This window comes from Neodiprion pinetum, chromosome 4, assembly GCF_021155775.2.
Source record: "Neodiprion pinetum isolate iyNeoPine1 chromosome 4, iyNeoPine1.2, whole genome shotgun sequence".
Classification (NCBI taxonomy): Eukaryota; Metazoa; Arthropoda; class Insecta; order Hymenoptera; family Diprionidae; genus Neodiprion; species Neodiprion pinetum.
In genome coordinates this window covers 37,599,312-37,612,265 of record NC_060235.2, presented here as the reverse complement: position 1 = coordinate 37,612,265, position 12,954 = coordinate 37,599,312, and the positions used below count along the sequence as shown (strand labels likewise).

The following is a 12,954-nucleotide window of genomic DNA, read 5'->3' as shown; positions in this document are numbered from 1 at the left end:
TACGTATATAATGAATCAAAGTTAAATATGTGAAAAAAAATGTGTACATTTATACGCGTTAAAGACTCGGAATTATACATTGAGAGAAGTTTTTAGTTCCAGTTACCGCTCAGTTCTTGACTATTTTCATTTTTTACCACAATCGAAAAATATAGTTCTAGGTAGAAAATGAAAATTAGTTTTATAGCTGTTACCGGAAAGTCTAGTATCCGTTACTATTCTTTCTGGTTAGTGTTGCGAAAATTTGATGCTTGTGCAACAATAAATTGATGTTAAAGCCTTATTTAACTAAAAAAAGTAGAGTAAACCGAACAAGCTGATTTTGCGTTGCAATTATCAAAAAAGGATCGACAATAGCGCAAAATAGTTAGGCGTACCTCGTTTTTCATAATTCCAACAATATTCAAACAGCTTTTTTTAACGATAACTGTTTTATTGAATTTTTCTAGTTACTGTAACAAATGAAATTTTTCTCAGTGTACAATATTGTATGTTGCATACGCATAATGTGCCGTGAGAAACGAGAATTAATCTTGACCAAATGTTGTCAATCTCACGTTTTCATTTATAATTTATAACTGCGTACGAAAAATGTTGTTTCCGACAATTCAAGCGTCATAAAACTTCTTCAATTAGATTCAATTGAATAACATAAAGAGGACGCGGGTTATCCCTGCCGTGGTTATAAATTTTCCAAGCACATCGTGCAGCGTACGCGTCACTAAAGATTCGGGTCGAGATGCTCTGAAAATGATATCGTTTTACCCGTCAAGTTATAAGAGCGAGGACATGTATGATTGGAGCGTCTCTGTCTCGACGAATTATAGTTTATCAAGCGGGGTCATTTCAGATAAATTTAACATCGTCAATGGAACTAACTAGATTACTCCTATTCATATATATACACACATATATATATATATATCTCTTGCGACTATGATCTTTATAGAGTAATCGAGAAGATGAGGAAACTTTCGTTTTGTATTCAATTTTCTCCTGCCCAATCGTACAACGCGATAACGAATCGGCAAAACGATAACTGGATCAAATTTAGGGGATCGAAATTCATTGATTTATTCTTTCTTCAATTCTGTATATATATATATATATATATATATATATATATATATATAAATTGTACGAATGAATTTGAATTATTGTATAAAATTTAGACGTATCATATGTCGCGAAAATTTACCCGGAGTTGTTTGCTGGGTCTGATCGCTGGTGTCCTGGGTAGCATCTTCATCGGTGATTAGATTGTCATCGGGACTGGTGCGTTTCGGTTCGATTTCGATACCGTTGACGCCTGCATTTATAGTTTGTGACTCCTCTGGTTCTGTAACGAGAAAACGAGAAAGAGATAAATAAATATCAACTCCTCGTGCAGATCCATGAAAGTACCATACACACAGTGCACTGTGTATAACACACAAAGTGTTTCTTTCATCTTTTATAATCCAGCCATTGAGCCGCTACAGCGCGCGGCGATGTATAATTTAATTGACATCGCGAAACGCTGATCTGCATCGTATAATAATTAGCGAATCCCCAGCTTTCAAATTCGCGTTCGAATTCGACGTGAAAAAGGAATTTTTTAAAACATCCGACGAGTTATCGTATAAAATAATACATAACACCCAGACGTGCGTATAAACACATAAACGTCAAATGTATTTGATATTGAATCGCCTGAAGCGGTTTTCCAGACACCATGACGTGAACGCCTTTAACCATCGATTTCAAACGAACATCAGAGAGTTTTTCTTTAAAGTTCTGTTCACGGTTGGCTCTACAGAATTGACCGTTCATGTACATCCCTGTCTCATTTAGCATCGAGTACCCTAAATCGGAGTAATCTGCCGTGGAAGATCTCCATTTTCGATACGTAGCAGAGCAAAACTATACCGGTAATCACCGTTTTTCAAAGAACAAGAACTTGAACCGGAAACCGAAAAATGTAAAGTTCAAACGCTGAGTTTCGTATCAGTTGGCGATGATGTCAGGCTGGTATATTCGGTCAGTAGTTTCGCCGTCTAATATCTAGAGCGTGTACAGATAATAGTTTGCTGCTCAGAGTAGCGAAGCATATTCGTAGATAAGGAAAATATTTTTTAAACACATTTTTCCACTAAGTAGTCTTACTAATAACGAATGCGCGAGTAAATTTCTTCCGGCAAATCGTTACCGGAAATACCATCCACGGCTATATAATGTCAACAACTGCAGTTTAGAATCGAAAAAACGACACGCGACCCTGACGTGCCTTATTTGGTACTCACTTATCAAAACTTGTGATTTGTACTTTATCACCGCACTCGACTCCATTTCTCATTATAGAAAACAAAACGAAGAAATCAGGGAACGAAACGTTCTTCGGACGATTTTCACTACTGTTTCAAGAGCAGCCTCAATTGTCGGCAACGTACGGACGACTGAATAGCAGGTTGAGATCGTACTCGAGGTATGCACTTTGGGTTTGAGTTAAAATTATCTCTCTTATCTCTTATCGCATACCAAGCTTACGTGCGTATACATCCAGGTATATACGGATACATTAATCGTCGTTGTCGTCGAAATATCGACACCAAAACAGACCACGTGGTGCAGGGCAATACAGATCGAGCAATTATATGACCGGTTGTTGTCTTGTAGGTACGAGTCGTACAAATTGTTGTTGTAATCTATGTTCCGAACGTCCGCTAAAGTGAAACCATGATACCCGTGCATGAGATGAGCTGATGAGAATTGTTCGGAAAGTTGTTGGCTTGTTTCAAGTAGGAATAATAGAACCAGTTACCCATCCCCGCAATTGCCGCGATGCATCTGTCGCATACGCATTGTACCTACGTCTTTCAAACACGTACACCTTATGCTTAGAAATCTCTTAGAACGAACCGATTTACGGTGTCTGTTATCTTATAACTTGCAACTTTGAATGTAACTAGAGACACGGATGCTCCGTATCAGGCATCAGGACTAATTAAGTAGCCAGCTATAAATGAGTGCATTCAGTTTTAACAACGTCCGCCGAGGCAAAAAGAAATAGGAAAAGCTTGGATGTGTAAAGTTGAATCTGCGTTTCTTTGCCGGAATCGTCGTATACCGCGAATAATATTATACCTATGCAATGTATAACATACACTGAGAGAAATTATTAGTTCCCGTTACCGCTCAGTCCTTGACTATTTTTATTTTTTACCACAATCGAAAAATATAGCTCTCGGTACAAAATGAAATTTTTTTTTAACGATACCTGTTTAACTAAATTTTTCTAGTTACTGTAACAAATGAAATTTTTCTCAATGCACGTGTTGATGTAGACGTACAAACCTCCGAAACAAAAAAAAAAAATGAGAACAAAGTTAGTAACGTTACTGTAAACTATACATGCTTGGGAGAAATATAATCATATTTTGCAAAGCCAACAACTCCTCGAAAGTCATAATAAAATTATACCGCAACAATGATTAGTCCATAATTTTCCTACCGATGTATCGTTACGTTAACGTTACCAGCTTCATCCTCGTAATAAAAACCCACTTCAATGCCAAACAGTTTTCGATTATCAATTAACCCGTTCAACGTACTACCGAAATTTCTTTAACAAATCCGGATGTGCAAATACGTATGTACGCGGTACACGCGAAAAGAAAAGAAAAAAAAGAAAATGAAAAACAAAAAACAATGCCAGTTAGTAGCGTATAATATCGTCGACTCCGCGATACGTCATACCAGAGCTGTTATAAGAATAGACAAGACCTGACAAGAGGAATATTATGTCACGTGCCCGTTGTTGCTGCGGTAGGTTGTCCTGTCTAGACAGCTTGAAACGCCGCCTACATCCAGAGGAGAGCGTACCTATACGGATAGCGTAATAATATAAAACGAGAATGAGATTGGAGAAGAAATAAATGGAAAAAAAATAAAATAAAAAAAAACATAAGAAAACGTCCGAGTGCTCAACTTTTTCGTTTCTTGTCGCTTGTGTGCGCTTGTGTCTTTCACGCGGTAGGACGGGCCTAGGAATCCCACGGCTACGCATGGTTACGCACGTTTGTATATATACGTTTATTTATATATATATACATATGCACGTTTGAATACCTACACCTATGTTACATGCGTACATATGGTATATGCGTGCGTACACGGCGATGACAAAATACAGCACATGGCGCTCCTCTTTCAAGACTGAGCTGATGATCTTATCGAGGACGTACGTACGCTGCAGTTCACGGCGCGATACGCAGCGTTGAAGATATCACGACCAGAGCCAACTCAGGCGTTACGAAAACAACGGTCGTCGAGGCGAAGGAGTCATCCTCAAAGTTAAGAAATTTTAATAAGCGGTAAGTGTGCGTTGGAAGTTGTCGTCTCCCGAATTTTTATCTTCCACTTTATTTTATTGAGGTTATTTATTTGTTTGGTTCGTTGCGAGAAGTCTTATTAATTTATTGTAAGATAAATTGGTGATTTGTTTAAGATGTTTCCTTTTAAGTTTTGTGAATTTTTGAAAACTTTAGCTGGTTATATCCTGGTCTTTGGTTATCTGGAAGACTTTTACTTTTAGATAAACTAAAGTTGCCAGAATTTCTCTGATGAACTTTTACAACAGAGGTGGAACTAATTAAATTGAATAATGAATTCAAATGAACTTTTCCGGTACACTTGATGATACCAGCGATATGAAATTTTTAAATAACTTTATTTATTATTAAGAAAACGTCTCAATTTCTACGACATCTTTTACGGAATGCCTTCTCCTCCCTTTTCACAACAATCCCGTGAAAAGAGCGTTGTTTATTAAACTTGAATTTATTCTCTACCAATCAAACATTTACAAATAACTCTAATTTAACTTGGAACTAATTTACAAACTATAAACCAGTGAACAAGCCTTTTCTACACAAGTGTACGGTTGTGTGGGTGAAATTTTGGACGAAGAAAAAAAAAATTGGATACGAGAGAGGAATGAAGGGGGGAAAGTTGCTCGGGTGCAGCAACGGCGACTTGGGGTAAGATCCAATTAGGCAAACCAAGCGAGAGATGTACAATATATAGAAGAAGCTGCTCGTTACGGAAGGCGGACAAATTAAGAGTGAAAGAAAAATAAGATGACGAACACAATGAAGAAACAGACTTCCTATCGCGAGTCACTTCTAAGGAGTAATTATAAGTATAGGTACGGCAAACTCACAGCTCGCGATCAATGATTCCTCGAACTGCAACGTTTACGTCGTTAATGGGAACGAAAATAAGCGCGTGCAGTCAGTTTGATAAAGTTTTCGAAACAATCGATATATTTGACGCAAATCGATGCTGAACAATGACGATGGACATTCTCAAGCGTTTGTTACATAAACCTGCAAGGTGGCAACTGGAGTGTAATAACGGGAAAAAATAACCACGTAAGAATTTGCTGTGACACGAAATTCCGATTCGTGATTCCGGTAGACATTTCATTCGGCGCCAGCTCTCGGGTGACAGGAAGTGAGGTTTAAAATTGTCTCATTCTTTCCCCGTAGGTGAATTTCTTTTGTCAAATAACAACAATATTCAACGGCTGAGTATGGGGAGGATAACCGTGACATTTTTATAAGTTTTCCATGTACCATCGAACATAAATAAGTGTATAACGGACTATCGACGTTAAACAGAAACCCTGAAGAACCCTGAAGCGGCTACCAAGTTATACATGTATCGAACCCTTGCAATTAGATCGGGGTCGCAAAGACATCCATTGTGCCATCCGAGCGATTAGGGCCGTACGTGTAGTGGATGTACGAAGGAACGAACCCGCGCCAGAGTTCGTGGTTGGAAAGCTTGAGAGGGCTTTCTTCTTCTTCCGAACGGTGGATGGAGAGTACAAAGGCTGTGATTAGAGGGGACATTCTTTGTTTCGAATTTGTTATGCGACAGACGATCCCGAGGTACACGATGTCCTACACTACACCTATCCTTATAATATCCTCCGGGCCTCATGTACTCCGCATGATCACCGGCACATGCACGTAAAACACATACCAACTGGCCGGAGGATATTACGGAGACGTTGGATTGAATATAAAGTGCCGAGAGCCCGAGGAATAAGGCGCGGACTGCGTGCGCGTACACAAACGCATGCCCGGCGAACCAAAAAACTATCCTGGAGAAAAAAAAAAAAACTAGAAGGAGGGACAAGGGTTGGTGGAGTCGGAGGAAGAACTATCCCGAACTGCAACCCTGCATACGAATGTGATTAACAACGGAAGGTTTACCTACTTTGGAGGGACAATCGATTTTCATTCATTCGATCGTGAATTTCACTCTTCAGCCGTTGAATACTTCATTGCATGCCAAGAATTATATCCATAGAGACCAACTCGAACCCAACGAGACGTCAAAGCGTAACGACCATGTAGGTACGTTAAGTATGAACTGGGACGAGTGGTTGACCGAGGGAAAAATTTTCTTTTAATTACGATGTCTGATTAAACGAATGGTAGGTGTTTATGGTAACAATGCCTATTACAGGCAACGAAGGGTATAAGGTGGTGCATGGGTCAAGTGTACGCGTTGGCAAAGCTGCCGGGGCCGTTGGTTCACCGACAAAAGTACAGAGGAAGCGAAGAGAAAAAGAAAGTGAAGAGTAAAAGGAAGGGGGGAGGAAGAAAAATATTACAAAGGATGTACCTGCACACCGCGAGAAGCGAACGAACGTTGATACAAGCCGAGAGAGTAAAGTTTTCGTTGGACTAATGGGCAAGTACGTGCGACGTGAACCCGCGCGTGAATTACACCACATTTTTTTCATTGTTCCCGTGTGAACAAATCCCCAAAAAATTTTAATTTGCGATTCATGGAGAATTTTTCATCTCCTTTCTTAAATTTAATCCTGACACGTTCGTGTGGATTCTGTTTGAAGTGAGTGAAGAAAAATCCTTGTTACAGGTAGGTACCTGTAATTACCGTGTCTAAGTCGAAACACGATCGCAGCGGGGTAAATAATGGCGGTGAGGAGGAAGAAGAAGAATCGCTTAACGGAAGCACTCGGAGCGTTTTTTTTTGTAATTACGGTTCCACTAATACATGATGTAGTTAATTTCTGGGTAGGTACTAGAGTGGAATAAAAAATTTTGGTCAACGCCTGCCCATAGTTAATATTCCATGTCGAGCGACGGTGAAATTAAGAGAAACTTGCTAATTTCTGCATACAATTACATTAGGTGCCGATGAGTTTTTACAGATTGAAACAGTACCGAGCTTGGAATGAAAGGGATACGAGACGAACTGCGACGTAGCCTCAGGCATCTCGAGTCTTCGTATAATCACTCTTAATTTCATTCGGCACCCGATAAGCTTCGAGTACTCCGTCGTGTTTTCAGTGCCCGAAGCATCCAGTGCGATGAAACGAACTTTGCCTAAGAACCATTAATCCTTTTTCCGAGTGAAAAAGTAATACCATACCGATATAAATCAAGTGCAATCAATTGACGTTAAGTAATACGTTCACGGTCCGACACTCGATTTCGTTCGATTTAGTTTAACGAATCAGCAGTCCAAGTGTCGAAACTACAATTCACTGATGAAACATTTCATCGTTGATCAAACAAATTAGCAGCAAAAAAAAAAAATGAAGGCATATCCATTGAACCTAGAAGATAATCGACGCGTGTTAGTCGAAAAAGTACGAAGAAAATTGAGATGAAATTTTTGTTTCCTAAAATTTGTAAAGTATCGTTGTACCGATGAGAATATTATCGTGCGTGAGGAAAAGTCGACGGCATGAACGCACAAACACGCAAACCGAGACCTTATATTGGGATATTAAAGTATTTAAGCACCTGCCATCTACTTGACCGCATGCACCCGAAATAAAGAGAAGGATATACACGGACCGCGTGGATTGCCTGTTCCCGAAGGAATCACGCGCACGTTACATCCCAGCAGCACCGGATCACACAGCGAGGGCAGAGGGCGACCTGGCCGACCGGAGTCACGCAAGACTGTGCATCCGGTGGGTGCGAATGCGATCGAGGTTGTGTGAGAGCGTGCACACGTAGAGAAGATCATTTGCCGAGTTACCTTGCCCAGTACGAAAACCCATTTGTTACAATATTTGAGCCGACACGGTGCAGTGTGCCTTGTTGCAATAGCGTGGAATAAGTTGTTTCCAAGCCCTTCTTCTTCTTCGGGAGAAATGCCCGAATTGCATTTGACAATGAGTCTAAACTGCGAGGAAGAAGAACGCCGTTATTGACCATTGTTAAAACTGAAGTTTGCCATGTGCAGACTCGACTCTCTGAGCATTCGAACGACTCGGCTACCCGTTACATCGCACGGTCGTCGGTGTGACGCAAACTTTGGCAAACAGACGGGGTAGGGAATCCATACACCGGCTTCCAATTGCGGATCGTCGGAGAAATATTATGCAAATGGAAATTTCTCTCTACTTTTTTCCAGGCGCGCATAGAGATCGGCTATTTTCGATGGGGTGAGAAATTGGCGTCTAGCAACGTTATACAAACGGAACAGATTTTCGGTTCTCCCTTTAAGAGGAAGCTCCGATCGATTTCGACAAAAAAAGAGACGAACGTATCTCCGAAAGGATGCTACGTAGCGGATTTTTCCTTTGGGATTCGATGATTCGTGAGTAACGGGATCTAACGAAGTCGTGAAAATGGTCGTAATCGAGAAAAGAATCAATTCGTTTCGATATTAATCGACCGACGGAACACGCGTCAATCGAGACTCGTTAATTCTAATAGGATCGTGCATAAAATTACAGGTTCTTCTTTTACGGTGCACTTATTGAATGGAAGTCAATTATTTTTGCATATATATGTTCGGCATTGAATGTAGAATGGGGTTATCATCACCATCAGTAATGCGTAGGTTTGGAGAGTATTCAAAGCCACCGACGCGTACACGCGAAAAAATTGTATTTACACGATTTCGATGATTTCCACGACTTTGTTAGATCCTGTTACCCATAAATCATCGAATCCCAAAGAAACGATCCACTACGTAGCACAGTTTCAGAGCAATATTCATCATTTGTAAAAATCAACCGTAGCATCCTCTTAATCCGAGGTCCTGCGGCAAACGAGAATCACGCGATTGGATTAATCGGAAGGATCGAAGGACCCCGATCCGAAGTATGGATAAATTTCCATCTCTTCGGTGTTCTAGGGTAAAAGTGGTAATCCTCGTGGTAGTTGGGTTCCGCACTTTCAATCATCGCTTCACAGCAGTAGCGGACAATCAGGAAAATCCACCAACGATAGGCGGCTATAGCAAAGGTGTAGAAAACGGGTAAACATATTTGGAGAAACGAGACCAGCGCCAGATCCATTTTTAACGCCACTTCCTGCAGAGTGTGGAAACAGGACCTGTTCTAACCGGTCGAGTCGATCGAAACCGGGAACAGACAGTAACCGGTCACCGGTCACCGGACGGAAATGACAAAATTCCGAACCTGGAAGGAAGTAGGGAAAGGACTAATTAGGAGAGAAAGGCCGGCGGAATCACAGCCCCGAGACCGCCTCAAGGGGAGGCAAGTGCCGATCCGATTCCTAGGATAAATAGGCCAGCAACCGAGCGGAATCTTTGAATTGCGACGACAGCCGTCTTCGCGATAACCGCGCCGACATGAAGTTCCTACGGATCAACGCTGTGAGTACCGATATAATAGACAAACTAATTCGTAGAAAATCTGCCGGTTTCAACGTTACTTTTTATCATTTCCACTCTTTTTCACACTCCTTCGTCGGGCTCGAAGCGCCAGTATAAGCAAAAAAGTCGCTCTGCCTTCTCCGTGCTGCGAATCTGGACGAGAAGTATCCACCTACGTGTGTGCAGCGTGGTCGGCAGTTTTCGTATTGTGCAAAGTCAGTGGTATATAAAGTTTGAAAACGCTGTTTTTACTCATACCTCCCAATCGATCCGCCAGTTGCACGTATATGCTACCCGGGTTTTACATCCACACGCATCGTCCATCCCTTCGAATACTTAGCCAGACGGTGTGAAATGTTACCAATTATTTTCTTCGGTAGCGTAGCTTCGTTAAATGTTGAAATCGGGATTTTCACCGGTCTAGTAAAAAACAGACCACCGTGCATTTTGATCATCCTTTATAAGAAAAAAAAACAAAAAACCCTCGCCAATGCCCGCGCAGAAAAACGCTGCAACGATTAATTGCCGTGCAACTGCTGGACGAGTAAAAACTGGTATATTCTCGAACGAATCCTATCTGTAGGTACTATCCCTTGCCCGAAGCCAATAGTTCATTACCGCGAAGGAATACAGAGATTTTTCAATAGAATCAAGTAATGGTAAACAGCTACGATATCAGCATACAAAATGAAGCACGAAGCAGGGTTATAGACGAAGTATAGGCGTGTAGACGACGGGTTAACGGCGTGTGTTTCAATATATTATAACCCGCTTTGTCTCGTACGCACGTGCCAAGTTGAGTAGATGGCAGTGCAGGGGAGGGAGGGGGGCCAAGAAGAATGTTGATTGTAAGATTTCACACCGTTTGCATACGCGTTTGTGGGAACCTTCCATTGCGTCGTTAGAGACTCGCCGAAACGGCAGGTCTTCACAAATGGGCGCGGTGATCGAGCTGACAATCAGCTCAAAACCGGTGACTTGTGCTCGCTGTTCCATCGTCAAGGTACGATGAACGTTGCAATTATCGACATTGCTTGACGCTTTCCACAAAGTTAAACACTCTCACTGCTCCGTGACTAGAGAGCCGATCGACGATCCGATGCAGCGGCGCGGTTCAATGCGCGGTAAAAAATTAAAGAAACCAAAAGTCAATGATTTACATTGTTAGGCTTATTTGGTTCTGGGTATTTCAAGAATTCCTTCAAACGGAATCGTCGACGGTTTATTTCTGATTGCGAACCTCCAAAGGTACTACCGAAGTACTCTCAGCGTCTAGTGAGCGAGCGAAAACCAAGGATTCTTACGTACGGTGTATAAAATAAGTTTTCCCCCCCTCCGTCCCTATCCAAGGTTTTTTCCCGTGATAGGTAATCCCTGCAAGGCACGCTGGCTGCAGAACACCGTCATACCCACCCTCCAAACAAAGCTTATCACGAAAGGAAGCTTTTCGCAAATGAGCTTTTCAATACCCGGCAAACAACAACGGAATAGAAAACCACGAGGTAAACATATCCTCTGATTTCCTTCTTTCCCGTTTAATTTCAGGTAATTCTACTGGTAGCCCTCTGCGTGGGTGTTAACTCGAGCCGAAGCGAAAACGAGGATGTTGCCGCCGAAGCTGGAGCCGATCTCGGTCAAGACAACACCGATGCCGGTTCAATCACCGACGAAAGCTCCGGGTCTTCATCCCTGAAACCAACCAAACGAGGCGTCTACTATCCGGGACCAGCACTCGGGACTCACGGAGGTCACGGCGTTCACAGACACGGAGGATACTTGGGATACGGTGGCGGTTACGGATATGGTGGCGGCTACGGATACGGTGGATACGGTAGCTACGGCGACGGATCGTTCTACACGGTTCCTCAACCTGTCGCAGTCCCCGTTCCCGTTCCGATAACGAGACACGTCCCGGTCGCGAAGCCGGTCCCGGTCCCGGTTCCCGTCCCGGTTGTGGTCCACCGCCACGTCCCTTTCCCGGTGACCGTGAACCGGCCGGTTCCCGTTCCAGTCCCGGTTCCACATCCGGTGGCCATCCCGGTCCCAGTTCACTACGCCCCGTTTTACGGCGGCGATTTTGGAGCTGGATACGCGCCTGGATATGGCGGTGGAGCAGCCGGCTATGGTCACGGTTTTGGGAGTCCAGGGTTCGGCCATGGCTACGGATACGGTGGCTACGGGGGACACGGTCACCACCATCATCACCACTTCAAGGGCCACCATCATCATCACTAGATGTTCGGTCAAACCAGACCAAGGTGCGATGGATATTAAGCTAACCAGGATCGTAAGCTGTATGATAATATAAGTAATCATTCGGTAGGTTTGGATGTTTCACCCTAGCTTCATCTTCGTGATGAATATCGCGTAATAGGTGCCTACGTAACTTTCTTGTCATTGTACGAATAACCGTACCTTGGACGTTTTATCTATTGTATAATATCGTTTATATCTGTATAAGTGTTACCGATGCGTTGTAGAGGTGTTTATTACATGTATACCAAATCGAATTCATCGTTTATTGTAATATTGTAGGTGTTGTACAGTACGATTAAATTGGAAGCAAGCTTCGACTAATATACGATTTGTTTCATAAAAGTGTCAAGTTTACGTGCGTCAATCCTGATTCTTTCGCATGGTTACGTCGTGTGAAAACCCCATTCCACGCAAAGCGTCCACACGTACGGCACACAACAATTTTGCAGTACAATTGCTTTGCACCGCAGCGTTTGTGCGCGCGGGTGTTTAATTACGTTTTCAAGAGCCTCGGAAAGTTGTTGGTACGCGGTTGCGACTGGCTCATATATGCACGGTAGCGATCCTGCGACGGGTGGATACGACGTACGTATGGTCATATTTTCGCAGCTGCAGTTCAACTTTGGGGAAAATTTCAAACCGCTGTCTGCTGCGCTATTGCTACAGAGGAAAGGTGAACGACTCTGACGGAATTAGAATATGGATGCATACGTGCTGCAGGCTCTTGTCGCTGGTATAAGGTATATATAAAATAATGCGAAGCTATGTATACAAGTATATCGTATCGTACGGAAAGAAAAGTATCAAGTGCAAAAATCCATTCTGGGCGGCAGCGAAAATTGCCAACGAGTGAGGTGGAGAGTCAAAAATAGAGAGGGAGTTTCGATCGGATTATTTGCACCGAGTTACTTCGACGAAAGTTGAAACAATTCAAATTTAATTTTTGAGTCTGGGTTCTGGACGTGAAATTTTCTAGACAAAAAATTGTTTCATTGGATAAAGTTTGCTTTTTATTTCAACGTGCTGCTACCTGCTGCTTAT

General features: G+C 42.4%; 2 protein-coding genes across 3 annotated transcripts in view; one reads left to right on the top strand and one right to left on the bottom strand.

Annotated features, from left to right (window-relative positions):
* Positions 1–12,954, bottom strand: part of LOC124215801 (uncharacterized) — a 45,429-nt gene that overhangs the window by 15,399 nt on the left and 17,076 nt on the right. The window contains exons 1-2 of one of the 2 annotated variants that reach the window (XM_046619546.2): positions 2,283–2,421; positions 1,199–1,339 (exon numbers count right to left, since the gene is read on the bottom strand). In XM_046619546.2, coding sequence (XP_046475502.1) covers positions 1,199–1,339; positions 2,283–2,328 — 187 coding nt within the window. In that variant the 5' untranslated portion in view covers positions 2,329–2,421. Of the gene's footprint in view, positions 1–1,198; positions 1,340–2,282; positions 2,422–12,954 lie in introns of those variants that run through there. The other variant, XM_046619545.2, reaches the window with a different exon arrangement.
* LOC124215804 (cuticle protein 64-like) lies at positions 10,592–12,202 on the top strand. The gene is made up of 2 exons (XM_046619555.2): positions 10,592–10,660; positions 11,203–12,202. The coding sequence occupies exons 1-2, from the start codon at positions 10,592–10,594 to the stop codon at positions 11,890–11,892; spliced, it is 759 nt and encodes a 252-aa protein (XP_046475511.1). The 3' UTR covers positions 11,893–12,202.